The 25464-nt window shown below is 38.8% G+C and overlaps 2 protein-coding genes across 2 annotated transcripts in view; one reads left to right on the plus strand and one right to left on the minus strand.

Annotated features, from left to right (window-relative positions):
- Positions 1–396: 396 nt before the first annotated feature.
- LOC121296375 (integrator complex subunit 12-like) lies at positions 397–9834 on the minus strand. Its single transcript, XM_041221870.1, has 7 exons — positions 9671–9834; positions 8682–8847; positions 7886–8023; positions 7430–7617; positions 6611–6770; positions 3704–3856; positions 397–1141 (listed from the first exon to the last, which is right to left on the minus strand). Exons 2-7 carry the CDS (start codon positions 8835–8837, stop codon positions 563–565), a joined length of 1374 nt encoding a protein of 457 aa, XP_041077804.1. The 5' UTR covers positions 8838–8847; positions 9671–9834; the 3' UTR covers positions 397–562.
- A 248-nt stretch (positions 9835–10082) lies between these two features.
- The window catches only part of LOC121296382 (glutathione S-transferase C-terminal domain-containing protein-like), a 64442-nt gene continuing 49060 nt past the window's right edge, over positions 10083–25464 (plus strand). Inside the window, exons 1-4 of the mRNA XM_041221885.1 lie at positions 10083–10138; positions 10676–11129; positions 12127–12576; positions 24908–25153. Of these exons, the coding sequence (XP_041077819.1) occupies positions 10710–11129; positions 12127–12576; positions 24908–25153 (1116 nt within the window). The 5' untranslated portion in view covers positions 10083–10138; positions 10676–10709. The remainder of the gene's footprint in view (positions 10139–10675; positions 11130–12126; positions 12577–24907; positions 25154–25464) is intronic.

Raw genomic sequence — 25464 nt, forward strand, 5'->3', positions numbered from 1 at the left:
AAGACCAGTTGTCTCAAATTATTCTTTTTGCAGAGGTTACTTGCTGACCATTGGGTTTTGCTAAGTATTTATGAAAAAACTTTTGACTGGGGACAAATGTTTTAATTTTCACAATCAAAATTGATTTATTTATTTTTTAATCAATTATCAGCAGTATTTTGCACTGTATTTTTTTTCTCATAATGCATATTTTAAAAATATTTTAAAAATAATATTCCTAGCCTTTCCCATCACTGGTAAGAAGCGGATCAAACCATAACCACATGGAGACATTATGCTATTTTTGAACAATGACAAGAAAAATATGAAAATATTTAGTCAGAAAAACACCCAATCAACCTTCCTTCTGTATAATTAATCAATGCTTAAAATCACTTGACAAACGAGTGCAAAACATCAGCAGCATTATTTCACCTGACAAACTTTATTGAACTGGAACCAAAATGCACATTTGTGTTTGTTTCCACTCAGAGCAATATGAACAGCAGCATGTATTTTTTTTTTTTTTTTTTTATAAGGAATTCAAGTATTGTGTTTCCAAAACAGAATGAATGGGGCATGTTTATTTTTTGAGCTTCTTCTGTGCAGCCTTCTTCTTCACCATCTGGAGACGTTTCATGGCGTTGAGCTGAGACTCCTGGGAAGTTGGAACTTTACCAGCATCTGCTGCTGCTTTTGCTCCTCCATTGTTACTGGTGCTTCCAGCTGCCCCAGTGCCCCCGTTTCCACAGCTGGCCTGGTTAGAACTTGCTGCAGTGCTGCCACTGGACCCCGGCGAACCAACCTTACTCACATTGTCGCTACTTGATGATCGGTTCAGGCCTGGCTTCCCAAGGGTCAGTGGAGGAGGGGGTTTGAGGGGGGGAGGGCTAGCGCCGTTGTTGTTTCCACCACTGCCAACAACAATTTTGGATCCAAGTCCTGATTTAGCACTTGCCAGCCCTGACAGACCCACTGGTTTCTGGCTAGGTGATGAAGCAGTCACTTTCCCACTAGTGCTCTGTGTTGGCACTCCAAGTTTAGTGCTAGTAGGACCCGTTGTAGATGTCTTGGCAGCAAAGGCAGCCCATCCGGTCAAGCCACTAGCGGATGACAAAGAGGAACTGGCACTGGAGGTGTTCCCTGAAACTGCCGTGGATGCCTGAAACAAACAAAATGACACTTATGTATGTTAAGGTTGAAAAAAGTTTTTTTTAAGACCAGACCAAAAACAAAAAAGATAGCTAAAAGTTACACAAATGAACACAGGCTTTCAGGATCTGTCTTGGTGAATATGAATTTCAATCAATCAACCTTTATTTGATATAGCGCCCTTCACAATAAATTGTCACAAAGTGCTTCACAGGTACAACAGAACAGTAATGATACTATACAAGAAACTGCACACATTAAAACATTTTAATACAAAAATCTATAAAAATGCAATACAATAAAGGGTAAAAACATTACTTAATAGTAAGATGTGAACAATAGTATAAGTCTCTTCAGTTGTGTTTTAAAAACTGCAACAGTTGATGCCTCCCTTATGGAAACAGGCAGCCGATTCCAAATCTAGCACCTGTGTTCTTTTTTGAAACCTTAAAGACAGTAAGCAATCCTGCATCCTAGGATCGCAGTGGTCATCTAGGCATATATGAGATTAAAATATAATTTAAATATGAAGGAGACAAACTGTTTAATGCTTTGTAAGTAATAAGCATGACCTTAAAATCGACCCAAAACCTCACAGGAAGCCAATGTAGGGCTGCCAATACCGGCGTAATGTGATCATGTCCTCTACTTCTTGTTAAAAACCTGGCAGCAGCGTTTTGCTCAAGCTGCAGTTGGGATATCACATATCTGGGAATACCAGAAAACAGAGCATTGCAATAATCATGCATCGAAAGCATGCATCAGACTCTCTATATCTTCCATGGACAAAAAGCATCTTAGTTAAATGAAAAGCGACATTTCTTAAATGGAAAAAAAAAGACACTTTAGTTATTTTTCTGATATGAGGTTCAAATGAGAGATCTAGGTAAAAAATGAGACCCATATTTCTCATTTCAGACCTTAACTTAAATGGGAAGCTGTCAACTGCAAGAACATCTGAATTTGTATTGTTTAATTGATTTTTAATTGATTGATTTACCTCTGTTTTCTCAGAGTTTAACAATAAATAGCTTTTGACATCCATTGCTTAATGTCAGACAGAAAGTAAGGACATTTGCGATTTGAGAAATAAAATCAACTGTGACAAGCCCCAAAATCAAAATCAGCCTAACCCCTATAAAAATGTAAGGAATCTGTATGTCTTAACTCCATTCATAGACTACGATTTTACCATATTCTAATCTGCATAGAGTGATATGCACTACCGTATTCCTTTGAATTCAAGACGCCCACGAATTTAAAATGCAGTCCAAATAAACCACCCTTAATTTGAGGAAAAAGTAAAACATCAAATAAATATGCATTTACAAAGATACAACCTCAATTACTGTTGTATCATACAAGACTGACACGAAACAGTGTTGTTTTAGATTAACCACAGAGCTTGTTTATTGTGCTGCACACTGTATAATACTTAAGATGGTGTCTCTGTCATACAGATACCACCACTCGCTTACAGCATCACACATCCTGGCAACAGCAAGCACGACACAACACTCCACGGCATCAGGCCCAAGCAACCACAACAGTACTGAACAGTGCTGGGCATGTTGAAAGTTACAGGGGTCCAATTAGCATTTCCGACCTGTCCAAGCTGGAACCGTTTGTTAGAAATTCTGAAATTGTAAACGTTTCTCTTGGAATTCATCAGGAAACTTGGTTTGTTTTTTTTCTCTCAGCAGTGTAACGTTGCTGCTTGTGTATTCGGGCAGGCACTTTTGTTGTCTTTTCTTGGCAGTCAGTCACGTTGCTGTTTGAATACTCGGGTAGTCATGTCTTTTGCTGGTGCTTTTAATACACGCATCACTATACTGTACTCGATTTTAAGATGCAGCCTAATTTTGAGAAGCCAAAAATGGTTAAAAAATCCTGTCTTAAATTTGAATAAATACAGTATATCTTAAGTGTAATTTTCCACTTCCAACAGCAAAGCCATGTTTAAATACTGCCAGACTGAGCTGGCACATAGTCTCCTAGGCATTACTGATGACGCATCTCTTGCTTGAAAGCCTCTTTATTAAAAAAACTAAATAAAATAGTGTTGCAAAACAAGTTTTACGTCCGCTTAAGTGCAATAGTAGGCTTTGTCATCTGCACAACTTTGCTAAATCTTCTTTCTGTCAAAAGCAAGACTACAACAGTCTGTTTGCTTGAGAGCTTGCACAACTTGGAGTGTCATTGTGAAAGACCTGTCTTTCACATTAATAAGTGTTTTGCTTTTCCTTAAGGCTGATTCTGGGAGGGTATTGGACAAGGAGATTAAGATCATGCTGGTTCTCAATTCGGATAAATACTATGATTAATTCATTAGTTGCCTACCAAAAAAAAAAAAAAAAAAACCTCCTCTGTAAAACTAAAAAATATATATATAAAAAAAGATGTAGTTCATTTACTCTGGCAAGATAGTTAAGCAATAGTTAAAGTACGTACTTCAGTGTGAAAGCCATGAATGAGAAATACATTTGAACCAAATTACTCTCAGTAGCAATTACAAATTACAGAAGTTAACTGGGGAGGTCACAATCCACCCAAAAAGGGCAGTGGCTCTAACCTTAACTTCTGTCCTCTTAAATGCCTGGAATGTGGTGGCCACATCTTGTTTGGGTTTGACCTCAGGTTTCTTGACCAAAGTATCCTTTACGACAGGAGCTGCTGAAGTGACAGCCGGCGCAGGCTTCTGTGAAGGTTTTTGGGTCTTCTGGGCCTGCAAGTAACAGGAATCAAGACAATGTGGAAACCTCAGAGTTGAAAAAACAATTCATGTCTACAGTACACTTATGGCACAGGAATATGACAAATTAATTTGACAGACATGTCTACAAGCTTTGCGTTCAGAATTCAAAAAAAGAAGCCATTTAAATCATTGTTGTCCTATACATTAGCCACAAGCCACATGTGCATTTTTGATTAGGAAAAAAAAAAGTAATGGACACCATCATCAGGCATGTGATCTCAATACTCTTTCGCATGGCATATGTATGTGTAATTTGACCTTTTTATGTGTTTGTTAGTAAAATGGTAAGACGAAAAGCAGCAAGTGTTTTTTATAATTGTTTGTTCTTTACTTCCTTGGTTACTGTTTATTGTTTATCTGCTACAATGGCGTGTAAAGGTGGATTTGCACATATACGACTTGAGCAAGGTGAGATGAGCGACAAACATATTCTGTGTTTCAATGCGAGTGCCAACACTGCGGTGACGAGAAGGCACTGCAATACACAAGGCAAGTTTTGCTTTTTATGCCGCTTGCCTTGCTCAAACAGTGTCTGTAAAAATCCTTAACACAGGTGAAAATACCAGATTTGAGCACCTTGGTGCTGTTTGTTATTAGCTGGCCTTGCTTTTTTCTGCAGGCCTAGAGTGGTTATTCTAACTGGTCAAGCTGACCACGATTGACAGCTCCCCTCTCCATATAATATTCCAGGTGTTTCCATGGTGATGAAATCTGGCATTTTCACTGTGGTTATGAGTCAACATCCTCAGCAGTCTGATAAAGTCAAAGTCCAGCTTGCAACTGCTGTACAGAAACCTAGAAGCTGCACTGAGATTTGCTGTGTATGATAAATTAATACTAGAATTCCAAATGCATACAGCGTGTGAAAGAAAGAATGCATTGAAATTCAAGTTTCATACTGAGTGGTGGTAGGTTTGTGAAGTAGGTGTTTGTTAAGTAAATATGCATGTAAACATATACTTACGTAAAAAATTATATCTATTATATATATATATATATATATATATATATATATATATATAAAATATATATATATATATATATATCTTATATATATTATATATATCCATACACTAATTTACCTGTATTGTGTAAGTGTATGTAAGGCATTTTTTTACTAAAATTAGTGCATGTGGCTAAAACAGTGTAGCTGTAACCACACCTGTACAATTCCTATTGGACATCACTGATCTAAATAAAATTGACCAAAACCATAAAATAGTTTATTTTTTTAATTATTGAATAAAAAGAAAGTTAAAAGTATATACAATAAGCAACTAGTTTGTTGCCAAATGATATGGTATTCAATAACACTTTAAATTAAACTATTGGAATACAACATACTTAGTGTTCTGCAGTTTCAGTTTTTATCTTTAATGAAATTGCCGCAAATGTTTTGGAGTTTATTTTACATATATTAAAACAGGGATAAAATTTGTTTTTAATTGAAACATCGGTAAAAATCGGGGGGAAAAAATCTCAGTTTACCCACTTTACACGTGGACTATGATGTGTAGCAGTTCTGGTTTCCGATTAAGTTTAATGTCCCTGGCATGTATGATGAAGCAGAATATGTGCAAGTCACAGCCACATTTTCCTACGTTAGCTGGTATTTTGCGAACGTTTGGCAATTGCTGTGCTGACGGAAATAGTATCTGCTGTATGTATGACATCAGCACAAAACAAGCCAGGTTTACTCGCCTTGAAATCATAAAAAGAAAAGAAAATTGACAGAACTGGGTGGTGCAAGTGATCGGGAGACACGTCAAAAATCACACTGGACATTTCCATCAATGCATTCCATAAGTTTACCAACCTCACTCTGCACTCTCTTTTATTAAAGCGTGTGTAAAAGCCGCATAAATTGATTGCTTGTCTCTCAGTTCATTTTATTGTTTTAGATTAATGTTTCGCTTATTTTTCAGTATGTTCTTTTACTGTCCTCATCCCTATTCCTCATCCATTTAAAATATTATATTTTCGTGTATTTCAATTTAGTTTTTGATCAAGGTAGCAGTTACTACGCCCAGCAATTGCCACACTAATCAGACTTTGATTGGCCAACATAATCAGGTGATAATGCATTTGTGACAGAGAACCACGTTTTCATGTTGTTTGATCCTCTGACGTCTAAACGTCTGCTGTACCCTAGGATACAGTGCAGGGCTGCTTATTACGTCGGAGTCAAAATAAAACAGCACTTTAATCGAAATATTGTGGATTTCCTAGAAAATAGTATTAGGAAAATATCGAAAAATAGACAAAAATTGGGTATAAATCAATAAAAATCGACATCCAGTTAAAAAAAAATTCTGTCATTTTTCAGTAAAACTCGGAATAAACCGGAAACACGGAACACTAAACATGCTGTATGTTGTGTTATTTATCACAGTTGTCCTTTGCTGCCACCTGGCTTTTAAAAGTGGTATAACTGCTTTAATGATGTATTGTCCTATACTTACAGTACATTTTTGAATAAATACTTCCCGCAAGGTTTAAATGTGCTGTATTTGCGGGGATCAATGGAGAAATACATTAAACACAGAATATTTTATTTTGCTAATTTAGTGAAAAATTGACAAAACTTTTTTTGCTGTCCTTGCAAGATGACACCAACCACCAAATACAATTGTTGTCTATATATATTTTTTAAATCAGCTTGTTTTACAGATTTAATTTCTACAAGAAAGTACATGTACTGCAGTTAGTCACTATATTTCTTACCATGCGTTTCATTTGCCTGGTACAGCGGGCACAGTACCAAACCAAGCGTGGGTCATTCACATCCTTGTCTGTCACCTGTGGCTTGTGACAGTCCTGGTGGTAGAGGTTGTGGCATTCTTGGCATTCTACAAGTTGATTCCCTGAGGTCACCGTCATCTGCCTGCAAAAACATTTTGAAAAAGAATGATTGCAAACATCATAAAGAGAATACATAAATACATACAAAAAATAAGAAAAGCTTCTTATCTAATTATCCATATATATAAAAGACATTTATTCCAAAATGCTAATTGTACTGTTTTTGTGTTAGATATAAAACTGTTAATGCGCCATAATTAGGAAAAACACAGTAAAGGACAATAAAACACTTAACTAAAATAGTTGTATGAAACTGATAACTAAATTTTTATTTTATTTTTTCATTATAAAGATTTGTAAAGACTTTGCTACATGGTCCACCATGTTTGTATAAGTGAGCCCTAACAGAGCCCTAAAACAAGCAATATTTTGTAAACAAAAGTACTTAGAGTTGTTATATTGAGATTACTGATCTACAAACTTCTTCTCATGTATTATATCTGGTGTGTATTTCGTCTTCTTACAGAACCTCAGAACATGAACCGTATGTAACAGTACTCTGTGGTGTGACACTCTACAGTAATGAATTATGTTGTACCGAGAAGCTTTTGTAAATATTTTAAAAACTTGCTATAGGGACGTTAAATCGCTGGTCTTGCCTATTATACAAGGAATGGTAGACAATGAACATACTGTGGTCTTGCATCTCTTAGCAGGTTTAAAATTAAGACTTAAACATACCGACACACCACACAAGCTAAACCCATTTCCATAGCAAAATCATCAGCACTGGTTTCATCAAAGCTTGAGAGGTCTGGCATGGGAATGTCCTTGCTGGTCTGAACTGTAACGGGAGAAGAACGATTCTCCTGTTTTTCCAACCGTGGCTTTTTCGGTAAGTCAGCTCCATCACCCGGTTCCACCTTAAGCTGTGGAAACAGATGGAAGCGTTGATGAACATTTTATCTTACAACACATTTAGTACAGCAACTGAAATTGAAGGAAGTTTAAGTTCATAAAGAAAAGCAGAAAATCATGTAAACATTAAAAAAAGAAAGCCAGCTTTGTCACAGCCAGATCTTTGAATTTGTTTGGGTCAATAAAAAATGTGAAAAAATTTCCCAGGCAACATGGTAAAAAAGCAACAACAAAAAAGCAACAAAATACATAATGGATTTTCCTTCAAGTAATTATTACCTTTTCAGAGGACCTCTTCTCAGTTTCCTTCTTTGATTTTTCAGATCCACCTGTTTTGCCACTGTTGCTACCCGAGGCGGAAGATTTTGATTCTTTGCTTGAACTTTTTGAGATGGAAACCTTGGAAACCTCTACTTCCTATGGAAAAATAATTTACAATAATATCAATAACAAAAAGACAATAACGGGTTTAAAAAAAACAGAGTATTTCATTTCTACTTTACTATTACTTCTTGAAAATTAGTTATTTCTGTATAGCTTGTTTAATGGTACCCTTTTGCACAGCACTGCACTGCACAGACCTGCAGTAAAGCTTACCTTTTTTTTTTTTTTAAAAACCATCGGCAATGGTTTTTACCCCAGTTTTCTTCCCAATTTGGAATGCCCAACTGTTATTTGTATCCTGGTTCACTGCTGCAAACCCCTGGTGACTTGGGAAATGGAGGCGAACACATGTCCTCTGAAACGTGCTCCTGCCAATCCATCCACAGTGAGGCCATCAGGCCTATAGTGTCGGAGGACAACACAGCTCCGATGACTCCACTGCAGAACCCCTATCGGCCATAGGGGTCGCTGGTGTGAACCATGGCTGACCTATGCCCTCCCTACCCATGTGGTGCTTGGCCAATTGTGCACGACCCCCTAGGAACCCCTGGTCACAGTTGGCAGTGACAAAGCCTGGATTTGAACCTGTGATCTCCAGGCTAAAGGGTGCAACCTGTATTCCACGTGGAGCGCCTTTACTGGATGCGCCACTTAGGATCCCCAAAACTTATTATCTTCAACAGAGAATTACCTTTTGAGTTGGCCGATAGCTTGAGTCACACCCTCTTGCTAAAGACTCATCTAAAAGTGCCTTTAGCTTTTCTGCAGAATCTTTGCTTTTTGAGTGGAGATATCCAAGGCCTTTCAGAAAAATAGGATCCAGCTCCCAACTTACTGCTGCTGCCATGATCTGTCAGCTGTAACAATACAGAATACAAATGAGCCTATCACACTACAGATACCATAGTCATATATCTTTTGATATGTTATTAATTCATTAATGCTGTTCAATAATTCAATTCAATAACGTGATCCCACCCCAGGTGGCTAGGCCAGAGGTTCTAATTGTAATTGATGGTACTGTATACCATGCAATTTCCATGGATAAATAATTACCTGTACAGAATTTGACAATCATTCAGTACATATTTACAATACTCAATATCTTGGAATCCCCTACATATCTGTTTAATTGTCTTATGAAATTAGGAGTACAACCTTACCTAATATGAAGACCAAAGAGCCTACACCGACCTTCTACTATTTTTTCCAATTGACAATTACTGTTATATTTTAGGTACACTACTTGTAGTCGTACAATTAGACTGTGTGGATTGTTCTTTAATATAACCTTCACTGGACACCATAAGTTACTGTTCAGTACTGTACTACCTTTTACAAGACGGTAAAAAAAAACGTACATATACCCCCCCCCCAAAAAAAAAATGTTATTGCAATATTTCTGTAACTAATTTAACTTTTTCTAAAAAAAAGAAATCATACGAATCAGGAACAACGACCAATTATCTATCCCTATTAAATTTGGTAGACTGCAGCACCCTTGCTTTTATTTTAAAATGGGTTAGTTTTGTTTTAGCTACATTGGATGTTGGCACCGTTCGGAAGATGCAGCTTGCTACCGATTAGCATACCTATACTATTAATTAATATTATATCTCTGTTTTGCGTGTGTAGCGAGGGTTGTCAGACTAAATCGCGTTTTAGATAAATAACACTTACCTGTTGTGTTTCCGACAAAAAAAAAGATATGATTATAACAAAAATACAACAGAAACAATCGTCTGTTTAAATTACATATTAATAACTTGATTTTTATTATTAATAATGCTGTTGCCGCTGCTCCGGCTTAATCAGCATAACTATAGAGAAAGTTCGTCTGAAAATTAATTCCGGAAGAAACATACAACTCTTCTCTTAATCCAATTTAGTTTAATAACACATTTCTTGTATACAAATAAAATAACACTCTCCTGTTGAAACTAAACTCAATGTAATTGAGTTTGTCTGACAAAAACGTGTTGACGGTTCTCAAACAACAAAGGTATTGTTAAAAATAAGAATTGCAACGCAGCAATGTGATTGTGTATGGAAGCACGGGTGGATTTGCTTGTAACACGAAGAGGAAGTGGTTTCAAAGAGTGTGACTGGCTGCATACACAGGAAGAGATCTACGGTAGTGTATTGCAAGTAAGAGATATGTATACTCCCCAAACCCTTTTATTTAGCAGAGAACGAATAGGCATTGTACAATAGCTAACTCGATGACATTAAATCGTTCTGTAAAAAGAAACTTTAGAAACAAAACACATATTGGTACTATACCTACTTGGCACGAAAAAGACCGCGCTTCCACCACCTCGGAACCACATAATTGTACTTGTGAGCATTTTTACACAATGCATTTTTGTTACACACACAGTTAAGAATATCAAAAGTCCTGTGGTATGAAATCCTCTGCATTTTTTAACACTATATATCTATCTATCTGACCACCTGTCTGTCTATCTATCTTTACACATTTCATATTTTCCTGGAAATATTACTTTGGTTTCCTGGTGCAAAAGACCTGAAGCATTGTCTTCATATTTAATGCACAGCTATTAATCTTTGAATTCCGCTAGTATGATGGAGACCATTTCTAAGTTTCTCAAAATCAAGTTTGATGCTTTCACAAAAACACATGTCTACAGCATTTCTTTTTTATTATTATTATTTATTTTACAGAACTGGCTGCATTGGCATTAGAACATTGGAAAAAATGAAGCATACCAATTCAAACAGCATAGAAGAATGTCTGTACTTGGCAGTGTCCGGTCAGAGTGAAGAGACTGTACCTCTTCATACCTCCATAGCTTTGTTCCTTCTGTCCTACTGCGAATCCAAGTCTTTTCGAGTCTGCCTGGTTTCTTCCACCACCCTGGCTGGTGAGGGGCAGTCATGGAGGCAATGGCTGCCCGAGGGCATGGGTTTCAGAATGATCTCCACGCAGGAGTTGCCCCAGGTTATAAGGAGCTGCCGCCTGCCTGCAGTGGTGGATGAGGGGGGCAGGTACTGTCGTGCTGGCCTGGCGGTAGTACTGAGACACATAATCAAGAGGACTCTTGAGGCAGATCCTTGCAGGAAAGATGTAGCTGAACTGCTGGGCTTTAAGAAGACCTGCTTAAAGGCCTGTGCTGAAGTAAGTCTGCATATCCCTTAGTTCCTCCTAAAAAATATATTTTAAACAACTGATCCCCAGGGCATTATCTGTTAGGCTTGTTTTTATTCTTAAGTGTTCCACAGTGTTTTAACAGCTTATCCAAAAGCTAATTTCTCAAGCTCTTCCAGGTGCATTGGTACTATACTAATCTTGTACTATAGTACAAGATTGCCTGTGACCTCTATTTACTCCAGTGCTTTTAATTAAACTTTTTCAGCTTATCTGCAATGGGAATCCTTTTTTAACCATTAACTTTTTTTTTTTCTGTAAAATTTTACATTATAATAATGCCATTACAATAAAGTATACATTCAATGCAAGTATAAATGAGAATATTATATTACCATACTTGCCTACATTTGGAAACTGTTCAGTGGGATGCGCATCTCCGGGTGGGGGGGTGGGAGGGGTCATAAGCAAATAATACGTCATATAATACAAGTATCCTTAACAAGACACGACCATCATGACTGTAAAAGTAGACGTAATGAAGCGTTCTTACCTTTGTATAAGTTAGTGATCAGCAGATGTGTCAGTCGCACGAACAGCACAGCGTGTGGTTTTCACTAACTACTGTGCTGAATAAATGATTTTTTTCTATGGGTAAATATCGGAAATATAGGGACTGTTGGCATGTATGTATTACAGTGAGTAAGTACACAAAAAAAAAAGCAGGGAATCATTTTAGCAGTGAGACATTCCAGGTATATTTTTCAGCATTACCTGTACAAAAGATCTGTGTATCTGTGTCTAATGTTACCTAAGGTATGTGTAGTAATAAGCACACACTGCTGTTCAACAGGAGCTATTAATGATACGCCAATAAGTATATAGCCTATTATATAATTTAAAATTACTGTTTTCTGAGTTGTCAAACTTTATAACTCAATTTGGGTAATGCAGCACGTAATATGGTGTTAGGTGATGCCAGTTAGAGAAGATGAAAGGGCTAATCTGGGAATGCTTTTCCTTACAGGTGAGTGAGTGGACCAGGCTATGTGAGCTCAGCATCCCATCTGCTGTGGAAGACTTCTGCAGGCAGCCAGAACACCAGTCAGAGATCCCCACTGCACTCCTGCACCTAGAGAAGAAGCTTGGGGAACCTGTCAGGGTCCATAATGACGATAAAATCCGGAGGCAGAAGCTGCAGCAGAAAAAAGGCATGCCAGAGGCAGGACATGAGGGTGGCTTAGTAGACCCAAAAGAGGGAGCAGCTGAGGATCCTCAGAGCTCAGATCAGCTGGAGCTCCAAGCTGCCCTTGCCAAACTCTCTATGGAGGAGATACAGTCTGCTACCACCAGGGGGCCACCTCACATCAGGAAAGTAAAAACCACTGAGCTCCCATCTCTGGAGCATGTGTTTGCAGAGGGGCTGTACTTCACTCTCACTGATGTTGTCCTATTACCTTGCCTTCATCAGTTTCTGGTAAGTAAATGTTAAAGTCATCCCATACTTTAGCTAAATGAATTATGAACAATGAGAGATGCTTGGAAAGCACTCGCTTGGTTTATCCCACATCTAGTCACACCAATATGTTACATCGAAACAAAAGCTTAGAGAAACCCATATGGGGCTTTGAAGACTAGCCTTTTTTATTATCCTTTTTTATTAAGCAGTTTTACTTACGTCACACATCCCTATATCTGGAGAATCGCTAATCCAGTTGTCATGAAACATGGTATTAATACCTATTTTAACACCTTGGTGTTAAATACCCAGAATATGATACTCAGTAGTTTAACTTATGATAGATACTGTTATCTTAAACCGTTTTCATGAAAATTGGATTAGCGGTTCTCCAGATGTATGTAAAAATGTAAATGGGATGTACAGATGTATAGACAGACACCCCCATATACCCTGCTGTTACACCATGACTGTTCTGGTGACAATATTTATTTAGATCAATTCAATAGACCCCTTTATAAGCAATGATGCAATTCTTTAAGTTCATGCTTTAGCCGTTTGTTTGGCTTTTCATAATTGGTGTGTAGCGGGGCATTAGGAAAGCCCTGCTGTTAAATGCATTTTGTTTATTTTTAGAATGGGGTCACCCCCTCCGCCCCAGTGTTATTTGTGTATTATGATTTATTGTATCTGTTTATTTTGTTTATTTTGTTTATTTATAGATGACGGCTAACCGTGTGTTTTGTTTATTGTTTTGTATTTGTATATATGACGGTGTGGCCGTGTGTTTTGTTTTGTTCTGAATTTTATTTAAAAACCTTGTATTAATGTGTGGCTGTCAGTTAGTGTACCGGTAAACTTGCTGGCAGTCACACATATTAATAAACTCGTGCAGATTGTGGCTGAGGGTGTAATAAAATAATTACGAACTAGTTAAAACCCTCGGCCACTGTATTTAAGCCTGCAACTCTCCCTGCTCGGGGTGGGTGTTCGGAGGAGGAACTAGAGAGCAAGAGCGAGAGTGAGATATTGATATTTAAAATACAGGATCAGTGACAGCAATCTGCCCAGCCTGACCTGTGTGTAGTTTATTTTTGTGTTCGTGATTTGTTTTTGTGTAAACCTTTTATTTTTGTGCTCTGTGAGCAGTGTTTTGTTTAAATATTAATTTTTTGTTCTTATTTAATAAACGGCGCACGCCGCATCTTTTGTTGAAACTGCAGCTACCTGACCTGTGTTTTTGTTCATCGTTCTTCTGGCCTGACGTCACCGCAACGCCATTACCTGCCACACGTGGTGTCATCATGGGAGAAAGGATGGGAGGAGAAAGCAGCTGGAGGCAGCAGCAACAGCAGACACAGGAGGAGATCAGCTGAGAAGCCATCCTCCACAGTATAAGCAAGAATTACTGTTGCTGCATCAGTGGGGAGTGGGGGCATTTCCGAGTTAATTGCCCCCTCCCCGAAAAGTGGTCTTACAGCTGCTGGAGAGGGGACATGGACCTGGAGTGGGAGAAGTCGGTGTGTCTGCAGCCGAAGAGGGAGGAGCCTGAACAACCTGCGCCCGAGTGGGAGGAGCCCAAACGTCCTGCTCCCAAGAGGGGGGAGATTGTGCGTCAACAGCCCAAGAGTTGGGAGACGGTGCGTCCACAGCCCAAGAAGGGGAAGGCCGAACCTCCACAGCCCAGGTACCCGCCAGCAAAGGGAGAATGCCTGCTGGTTCTGCCTCCATCTCAGTGGAAGGATTGTGTGCCGCTCCCACCTCCACCAGCAGAGGAAGAATACCTGCTGGTTCCATCTCCACCTCCGTGGGAGGACTGTGTACAGTTCCCACTGCCACTAACAAAAGAAGAATACCTGCTGGTTCCACCTCCACCACCATGGGAGGACTGCTTTTCACTCCCACCTCCGCCAGCAGAGGGAGAATGCCTACTGGTTCCACCTCTGTGGGAGGACTGCTTGTCACTCCCACCACCACCAGCAGAGGGAGAATACCTGCTGCTTCCACTGCCACCACGGTGGGAGGACTACATGCCGCTCCCACCTCCACCAGCAGAGTGAGTTTCCCCACTGCAGCCAGAAGGGGAGGAGCCCCTGCCACCTTCGCCAGGAGAAGAGCAGCAGGAGCTGCCTCTGTCTCCACCACCCCCAGGAGCAGAGCAGCAGGAGCTGCCTCTGTCTCCACCACCCCCAGGAGCAGAGCAGGAGGAGCTGCCTCTGTCTCCAACCCCGCCAGAAGGAGAGAAGCAGGAGCTACCTTTCCCTTCAGCATTGGAGGGACCAGGGCAGGATGCTGCTGGACCTCAGCAGCCCCTGCATAGGTTGCTGAGGGGAGCACGGGGGAAAAACGCCCGGCCGCAGTGGCTGTGAAGAGGGCCAAACCCCGCACTACAGCTAGGCCTGGCTTGCCTCCCGAGGGTCCACTGCTGCCCTGCCTCGCACCGCCCAAGGATGCTATGTCTGCATCGCCTGGGGCTGCTTGTGTCTCTCTTTTATGTGTGGCCGTCGGCTAGTGCATTGGTAAACTATTCATTTTTTGTTGTTGTTTAATAAACGGCGCACGCCGCATCTTTTGTTGAAACTGCAGCTCCCTGACCTGTGTTTTTGTTCGTCCTTCTTCTTCTTCCACAACGCCATTTCCTTCAACACGTGGTATCAGCCCGGCAGCCTATCCACAGCTGGCCACAATGAAGTTGTTTAACAAACTGCAGCTACGCGCTTTCTCCAAAATGGCCGAATTCAGGTTGCCACCTACCATCGAGTCGCCCGGACTTTGGGAGAGCATACCACTAACTTTACTAGGGGTGGGTATTGGGACTGAGTATCTGTATTGCGATATATTGCAGTACTGAAGACAATATTGCGATATGTATTGCGATACATATTGGAATTCAATGCTGATTGATGCTTACGTTGATTTTATTGCTACCAGAATGAGAACTGAACAGTTCAGTCAAATTTCTATGCATATTGCAATTTTCGCATATTTCAATACGGCACTAAATTAGCCATTTTAAAATTCTCTAAAAACATTGATTTTAAAAGTTATTTTTTATTATAAATAATATCTTTATTTTCATTTTATTTTAAACGTATTTTCTCTGAACTCAGCACGTGTGAATAAATGCCAGTCATTATAAGTTAGCACTTCTTTAGCAGTCTGCAATTCAGCTTTCACTTCAGCCTACACATTGTTGTACATCTGTGGTATTGTAACCTCTGAGGATTGTTTCCTGCTGGGTACGTGACGTCTGCAGAATCATCTATTCTAAATGGCCCGAGTTGTTTAATTCACTGGGCGCCTTCGAGGGCTTGAGATTAAAGAAAGGCATGAGGGGCAACGAGCTTGAAGCATGCGAGCGCTTGGGTGACAATAGCGTTAGACTTAGGACAGTCTGGACACATCCCTGTGCTCAAATGACCGGCACAGGCAGCATCCTGCTGAACAGCTTGAGAGGAGGAAGGGCCAGGATAAGACACATAAACAAGACTCTCTGAGCACTGCGCAAGGCTATTTTGGCGATGTCTAGAAATGAGCTGTGTCTCTCCCCCACTCACCCACCCCCATCAAGATGTGATTGAGCCAGCTGATCACTTCCCTCAGGTGGAGCACAGCTGAGGAAAGTGGATGACATAAGAGAAATGAGGTAAACAGGGAAAACGCAGTGAGAGGCGCTCTCTACGACAACCCCGAATTACACCTAAAGGCTAACTTTTTTTTAAAAAGTAAACTTTTCCGTGATCGTTTTCATCCCCTTGCTGAATTAGCTGGGTAATTTGCCCCAAGCATAGATGTGATTGTGTGCTGACCTGAAATTGACCTACTAGCCTTTACTTCACTGGGACTCGAATTTCCTTCTCGGTGATACCGGCGGATGTGATATGTAGGGTTGCTCGTACTGCTATTATGGCAAATTTGGGTCCCCCCTATAAAAGTGTATTAACAAACGTTATTAATATGCATTTGAAAAACAAAACAACCAACACTATTGATGTGTCTGTATGAGACAAAATTAGTTCAAATGTATTCAAATTAGATTCGGGTCTTTCAATTTATTACAAATAATGCCTGAGTTACGTGTAAATACATAAACATACACACATATCTATGGTTTATATATATATATATATATATATATATATATATATATATATATATATATATATATATATATATATATATATATATATAATATATTATATATATATATATATATATATATATATATATATATATTATATATATATATATATATATATATATTGGCTCAAAGAGCCAGCTGCCCAACGTTTCGATATGTTGTTCATATTTTTCTAATATATTCCTTTCCGGAGCTCTAACTAAACTTTTCTTCAGTTCTAATTATACTGGACAGCTAAGCAGTTTACCGGTCACAGAAACCCACATTTACACAACTATGAGTATTAAATACCTTTCTTCCAGGTCTGCACACACCCAGCCTTCACATGAACAGGATGGCACAAGGGTAACTTCAGACCAGAGAAATTAACCCAAAACACAGGTAACTGCGGACGAAACTGAAACGCTACGGCGCTCAGTATTTTATTAAACAATAAAAGAAAAGATTTAAACAAAACAAGACAAAACAAAAGGCATGTTGGCCAAACAAATAACAAATAAGTATCGTGCTGGTTTATAAACGAGGATGCTTAGCAAGTGTTATAATTCTCAGCAATTTATTTTTACCTCCTGTCTCCACTCTCATTCTCTACTCCGACCCCTCTCTTCTTCAAACAAGGAAAGCTGCAGGCTTTTATATTCTGGCCGAGGGGTTAACTAACTATTAATTACCTTATTACTCCTCGGCCATAGTCTGCACGTGTTGAATAAGGATGCGTGACTGTCAGCTAGTTAAACAGTCAGTAGCTGATCAGTCACGCATCCTCACAAGGTTTTTAAAATATAAACAATAACCTGGCGGATGGCATCTCGCTCGTCCAGCCAAACAATACATAATAATAAACAAAGGGGCGGGACACTCCGCAATACAGACTTTCAATGATTTCTCACCCTTTACCATTCAAATGGGAAGCATAAGCAAGGGTTGCATAATGGAAAGGAACAAAATTAAACAGTAAGAGCTTGTGCAATTTGGGACAGAACAATGTATACACCGCCCCATGCAGGATATGTGTTGATCAGAAACAGCCTACGTGTTGAATTTGTGTAATGTGTTATTGTTTCTTACAGGAGGGAGATTTGCAGCTCAGATTCCTTCTCTCTCTGTCACACCATCTCTGTATATTACTTTTGTATAAAAACTGACCATGACTATTCGACCGGCACACACACACACGCACACACTGCGGTTAGCACGACAACCGTATTAACAAACTGCACTCGCTGCGGTTGTTTGTTGTACACACATGCCTTTCATTACTGATGTGAGTGCACTCCCTGTTTAAACTAACAACTTAACTCGGACCACCATTACACGACATTCGTTAGGTTTGTGTGCCGGCAACATGGAGGCTGTGTTTTTGTTTAAGCTTTTGGAAGAAAGTACAGTATGTAATCGATTTGAGAGCTTGTTAAGCACAGCTATGCTCTTTTCTGCAAAACCAGCAGAGACACCGTTTTGCTTTTTCTGCCCTGCTAAAAAGTAGATCGAAACATTTGGGCGATCTTCTGACCAGAAGGCTTAATGACTGGATAAAAAATGTATGCATGTCTAAGGAGTCATACGCATCTTTGTCATTTACTGAGACTTTTCTTGGAGTGCCAAAACACACAGATGAGACGTTCGGTATGGTTGGAAAAACGAGTTGCGGTAGCACTGTGGCGTTTGGTAACACAAATGGTCCCATATTGTTTTATTGAAGTTGAAAAACCAAAAATACAATTTGTGTGTTTTTTTTTTTTTCTCACAACAGAATATTATACAACTGTACTTTGAGTAAATAAAAAAAAAAAGTATATTATATGTGTGCTGTTTACTATTGTCATGAATTTACTATTCATCAATATTACAAAATCAACTTGGCTCATCAGGCACCTATATATATATATATATATATATATATATATATATATATATATATATATATATTTTTTTTTTTGTGACTGCTCGAGCCCAGTTCTACGCAGGGGGGGTACACTGTGAGCGGTGTTTTTGTATTAAGTTGTGATTCATTTTGAAAAACGAACCACTGTCGGGACACGAGTGGAGATCTCTGAGTAACCCACATGTGTACAATTGTGAAAAACTCAACGTACGAGTCGACTACATTACACGTACTTTGCTGATGTTACCCGTCGGTAATTAGGGGTCTACTTAAATCGTGGTAAATTTATGTATTTTTTGCAGGTAGGTTATGGAATAAAATTAGGATTTTGCTGACCTGTTTAAATATTAAATAAACTGAAGTAGACAATATTTTAGAGCACTATAAAAGCCTAAAAATAGTGTTACTTGCTTCCTTATTAAAACAGTGTTCTCATTTGTTAAAGGCAAGCATGCTGCAGTCCCCTGCAGTTGCTGCTGACATTCTCTGTCTGGTGTGGACTTGCCCATACATTGAGACTGCACATTTTGCATCCACTAAATTGGTTGGTATAAAGCAAAGCTTTGCCAAGTTGTACAGATGTGGAAATTGATTAGAAACGGTTCCAAAACTCACCCAAAGGCATCTGGCGTACTTTAATAAAGGCAATATGTGCAGCACGTTCGTTGTCATGTCACTCGTCCCATCCAATAATTTATTTTATTAGTACAGTCAAAACAAAGAAAATGTGCCTGTTCGGCTCTAAAATTCAAACTGCATACCAGTAGTACTGATTTAACTTGGCTACAACCGACAGGAATACTTTTTGTCTGCGCTGACTTTCCAGTTTGTTTTCTGAAGGTTGTTTATGTTACATTCTGTTCATCAGCCTCTCTAGTAGCCTTTCATTTAATGTGTGATTCTGAAGCTAAACAGCGATCGATCGTATTTTCTCCAAACATGTATTACAAGATGTGCAAAACAATGACCTCCATCTGCATGTACAGTTTCTTTGGGAAATATCTTGACACGGTCATCAGCCGAAATATACTTAGCTTTTTTTGCTTTGTCGTCCATTTCTGGTATTTTACCTCCAATGCTGAAAACTAGATTTTAGCAACCTAAATCAAAACGATGCAACACTGACTTTGTCCCACCCCCTACTATACAGTACAGGTCACAGAAAAGCCAGTACAGACGCACTGATAGGCTGTTGTCATTTGAACAGTAAACATTAACTGCTTCTGAGTGTTTTTTTTAGCTTCCAGGCTGATAGGGCTGAGAAGTCTATTGTTATTGCCGGGATTCTTCTTCTTCAAATGTAAAACTGGCTTATAACTCCTGGGAGAGTGCACATAGGGTCATGGTTACTATGTAAAAATTGCATTCTTCTCTATTTGCTAAAGTGTTTGGAACTGGCATTCTGCACTATTTGCTAAAGTGTTTGGTACTGTTACTGGTACTGCTGCTGGTACTGTAGTACACACGGGACAGTGAAGGAATAAAAAAAAGCCTATCTACAGAAGGAAGTTACGTAGTTTGCATCTCATGCGTTGTTCAGTAGCTCATTTAAATGAGGTTTCTTTACCTACTCTACCTACAATCATTGATGTCTAAAAATTAAGCATGATTGTAAAGGTTGAATTCTAATAAAATTAAAGTCAAGCTATTTCCTGCAACACACCACCTTGTCCCCCTGGCATTTCAAATTGAAAAGACCTTCAGAATGAATGTTTTATGGAGTAGTCTCATATTGATATTTATATACCACTGTATACAGTACCAAGAAAAAGTTAGTGAACCCCAATGATAAATTATGAAAATTCCATAGTTTTACCATGATAGCCTTCTTGAATCAAAACCAGTCTTTTCTTAAATATCCAATAGGGTTTATATTAACCAATTCCATGTATTTTTAAACAAAATTATGTATGAATTAGACAAACAATGAGTAATTAAGATTCAGGGTATGTGAAAAAGTAAGTGAAACCCTGGATTTATCAGCTCAATTAAGGGGATAATTAGAATCAGGTGTTTAAATAATTAGGTAGATCTTCAGGGGTGATTTTGGGTGGCCCCACCCTATATAAAGATCAGAAACTTTGTGAGTTTGGTCTTCACTATACAGGTGTGTGGAAGCATGTCATGCCACGATCAAAAAAAATCTCAGAGGACCTCAGAAAAACAGTTATTGATGCTCATCAGTCTAGAAAGTGCTACAAAACCATTTCTAAGGATTTCGGGCTCCACAAATTCACTGTCAGACAGATAATCTACAAATGGAGAAAGTTCAAGACCACAGTCACTCTACCCAGGAACTGTCGTCCTACCAAAAAATATCCAAGAACAAACCGGAAAATAATTAGGGACGTCACAAAGAACCCCAGAGTAATATCCAAATATCTGCAGGCCACTCTCGCCTTGGCTAATGTGAGTGTTCATAACTCAGCTATCAGAAAAAGACTGAACAAGAATGGTGTTCATGGAAGGATAGCCAGGAGGAAACCACAGCTCTCTAAAAAGAACGTTGCTGCCTGTCTGAAGTTCACCAAAGAGCATACAGATGATCCGCAAGACTTCTGGAACAATGTTCTCTGAACAGACGAGTCAAAGGTAGAACTTTTGGCCTCGATGAGAAACATTATGTTTGGCGAAAACCAAACACTGCGTTCGAACAGAAGAACCTCATCCCAAGCGTCAAGCATGGTAGTGGGAGTGCGATGGTTTGGAGCTGCTTTGCTGCCTCAGGACCTGGACAGCTTGCCATCATTGACACAACCGTGAATTCTGCATTGCATCAGAAGATTCTAGAGGAGAATGTCAAGCCAACCATCAGTGAGCTGAAGCTGAACCGAAAGTAGGTCATGTAGCAAGACAATGATCCTAAACATTACAAGCAGATCTACAAAGGAATAGCTTTAGAAGAAATTCTGCTTTTTAGAATGGCCTAGTCAAAGTCCAGACCTAAACCCCATTGAATTGTTGTGGCAGGACCTGAAGCGAGCTGTCCATGCAAGGAAGCCCTCAAATGTCACTGACTTGAAGCAGTTCTGGAAGGAGGAATGGGCCAAAATTCCTCAAAACCGATGTGACTGACCAACTGTTACAGGAAACACTTAGTTGAAGTCATTGCTGCTCAAGGGGTTGCCACCAGTTACTGAATCTAAAGGTTCACATACTTTTTCACACATGGATATTGAATGTTGAATCATTTGTGGATAAATAAATGTTGTAAAAGTATCATGTTTTTTGTGTCATTTGTTTAATCAGGTTATCTTTGTCTATTATTAGGACATGGGTTAAGATCTAATAACATTTTAGGTTTGAAATATGTGAAATACATGAAAATCCTAAGGGATTCACAAACTTTTTTTCTGAACTCTTTATACGATATTCCACAGTTTTTGTTTGTTTTGTATGTTGATTCCTACCATATACAAAGTGTAACAGAGCTAGTAATGCTAAAACTATGAAACCATAAAGTCAAAAAGGATTAATTTTATACCTGTTATCTCTAGGAAATCAAATGCACTCCTAAGATTTGCTTTAACAAGTTTTACACGCTCTGATGCTTGTCTTTATCCATTACTATTTGCATTATCTAGATGCTTATTATTGTAAAGAATGATTGCCTCCCCTTCCCACATAGTGTGAGAACTGTGCACAAAAAATAATGGAATAAGGTGACTGTAAAGGCACTACGTATGTTTGTGACGCATTTTCCATAAACTGTTAGGCAGGTGAAAGATACCTGCATCAGGGTATTTGACTCTTCACTGTGAACAAGACTAAACATTTTCTTAGGCTCTTAAGCTGTTTAGTATGCCGGAATGTCAAATATGCAGTTAGGTATTGTTGTTTTGAATTTGTTATTACTCTTGTATCTACGTGGCTTAATGCCTCAGTGCTGGCCGTTGACAGAAACCGACTCAGTGTTGGTCTTTGTAACTACCGGGTATATCTGCATTCTGATTGCGGCCATGCTAGCACTTTGAATTGCTGTGCAAGTACTTGAATTGCTGTGCAAAACCAGAATCAATCAAAATAGCAGGCAGGCTAAATGTTTACAGTATGTTTGAAGATCATTTATGGGACATATTTAAATATCTGAAAGAATTGCACTTGACTGGAAACCTGTGAATGTAATAGGCCTATTTCTTTACAGTAAACTGATTTTAGATAAATCTCAATTCATAACGTAAGCATAGCAAAAAGTAAAGTAACTGTACAATAATGTAAAATAGTAATAACTAGCTGAAGTACCCGGCGTTGCCCAGGGAAATTCAATATTTTAATATTTCATGCATGACAAATTGGGGAACGGTAGCATTATGGTTTCCTGTAAGTTACCGATCTTGGGTGTCGCACAATGCACAAGGACCCCTTTCCCTTTTTTTAACTATTTTTTTTTTGGTTGTTTTTGCCATCTAATTTTTTTTTTAATTTGTGTTCTTTTTATTAATTTTTTGGTTTTTTGGGTTTCTTTAATTTGAGATGCATGGCTACTTTAGTGATCCAGCAATGGGGTTACTAAAAAAAGTACCCCCGGGGTCAAAATTTTGGATCTAAACATAGCCCTCGACCTTTACCTGGGTGAAAGAGGAGGCCTTGCAAAGTTTGGTTACACTGGCTCCTGCGGGGTCCGAATGCATAAAGGAACAGGCAGACAGACAAACTTTCTTCTTTATATATTAAGATGTAATACTTTATGAATAGCATAATACCTTCCTTTGCTTGCCAAGCTCTGAAAAGCAGAGGTTCCTCCACCTTTGGTTGTAGTTTTACCAGAAAAAAAAAAAAGTTTTTATTTTAAAAGCTTCATCAAAACTTTGTGTCATTTGTGGTTCTGGTTTATGTTGTTCCAATATTGAGCTTTCATTTTTCTCTGTTTGCCTTTAATTGGCTGTGAGCTTGTCTGGAGAATACTGATCCTGTAGCAGTACATCCAAATCATATGACAATGCAACCTTTCAACTTAGACTTAGAGAACAATTCTAGTAACTCACTGTAGGCACTATAAAATAGAAGCAAAAATTTTAAAAAATATATATGTTTAAATCTACTTGCACTTTAACAAATAATGTGAATATGTGGAAGTTGCAGCAGTAAATATTAAGTAAATATTATGCTCAAAGGGTATTATTCTACTTGACTGATCTGCAGGCAACTTCGTTAGAATATTTTAATAGACCACAGTGTTTGATTTCTGTGCTTATGATTGAAAGCTTATGTATTTTAGTTGGGACGGGAGTAAACCAATGTGATTCCGCAACGTGGAAATCTGTTCTGCTGATCAAAGATGATGCTGGCATCTGTTACATATTCAAAATATCTAGGAATGTGAATCAGTCCTTATCAGCATTTTAATCTACGGTATATCTGATAGCTTTACATTTAGGATAAATGGAAAATTAGATGCTATTTTCATAAATAGAGTCAGCTGTTGCTACCTCAAAGGGATTGTGTTAATATGACTACAGCCACAGTAACACTCAGCTGTACAAGTTGGAAATTATTTTTATGAGTGCTGATCAAAAGGTTAAAGGCACTGGGTCTATATCGTCTAAAGGAACCATCATAGAAAACTGTAATCCACTAAATAAACTACATTTCAAGCAGTCTCTTTTTTATGAATTCACTTGTTCTTTCTTTCTGGCAGCTTTCTTATACAATTGATGAAGCCTACTTAAGCTGTTACATATGTAAACTTATATGTAACTTTTAAGAAAGTTGTCCAAATATTCAAAATGTTTCTGTTGCTTTGTATTTACACTAGGCAGCCATCTTCCAGGTATAATCTATTTCATGTGTTACAGTACAATAACTGTACTTTACTGCACCTATAACACGTGTAATACTGTATGATATGGGAAACAAAACTCTTCTGACATCCCGATACTGCTCATCAGCTATACTTTAGGTGGACATATCCTCGGTAGCTTTCACAACAGTCCCAATATCCACTGCTTCAAGATAAACAGGTGGTCGACTGGGCTCTGATGCCTAATCAGATGGTTGTTGTTTCTGAGGCTGAAGGATTCTGTTACATATTTCGTGTTTAACATGCATCCCCAATCTTCTTTCCATTGGATGTAGAAGGAAACTGTGCTCTATTTGTTCTAAGAGTGAGGGTTTCGGGGTCAGTTGTGTTGGGCTGGTTTTGGATTTCACAGTCAGTGTAGCATGTCTATTCAGATTAATCTAGACGTGTTCGAAATAGAAAAGTGACGCTTTTCAGCAACGGGAGTCCTCAGTTTAGGGTTTTTGTCATGTTGTGAAAGTTGTCAGCTTGCTTAATTGGAGGTTAAGTTTTGATGAGTGAGTGTGCTTTGACTTTTTTTCAGGTTTCTCTTGTCCAGAAACCAGGCGGGATGTTGGAGCGACTGCCTCTTCTGCAGCGGTGGTACCTGCATATCCAGGAGGTGCCTGGAGTGCGCCGGGCAGCTATCAGCTGTGGAATTCACTTTCTAAGCCTCCCAGAGCAAGGGCCTGCCCCCAATTTGGAACCACAGAACCCTATCAATCACGAAGAGGAAAAGGCAGTGGCACCTTTCACAGGCGGGCCAAGACCCACTATGACCAAACTGAAAGTAACTTAATATTTGTCATTGTTTCATAGCTTTGGTTTAGTGAAATATTTTTATGCCAAGACATTGACTCTAAACCTGTCAGTGTTAAGTTTAAGTCAACTTTGAACTGTGTTGAAAGAATACATCTTTGATACAGTACCTATTATGGTGCTGTTACATGTGCCCCAGTATCAGACCCATTCACAGCTGTTGACCAAGCTTAGACTCAAGCTCTGCAGTCCAGTGCTGTTGACATTGAACTAATCAGACTCCTTCCCATAACTTACTTAAATATAACTTACCTTTATTCGACTCCCTGCTGTTTAAACAAA

The sequence above is a fragment of the Polyodon spathula genome, chromosome 2, assembly GCF_017654505.1.
Source record: "Polyodon spathula isolate WHYD16114869_AA chromosome 2, ASM1765450v1, whole genome shotgun sequence".
Taxonomy (NCBI): domain Eukaryota; kingdom Metazoa; phylum Chordata; class Actinopteri; order Acipenseriformes; family Polyodontidae; genus Polyodon; species Polyodon spathula.

Coding starts and splice junctions, on each gene's coding strand:
- LOC121296375 (XM_041221870.1), bottom strand. CDS start 8,837: ATGGCAGCAGCAGTAAGTTGGGAGCTGGATCCTATTTTTCTGAAAGGC. Junction 3,857..6,610: donor CCAGGCAAATGAAACGCATG/GTAAGAAATATA, acceptor TGTTACTTGCAG/GCCCAGAAGACCCAAAAACC. Junction 1,142..3,703: donor TTAAGAGGACAGAAGTTAAG/GTTAGAGCCACT, acceptor TGTTTGTTTCAG/GCATCCACGGCAGTTTCAGG.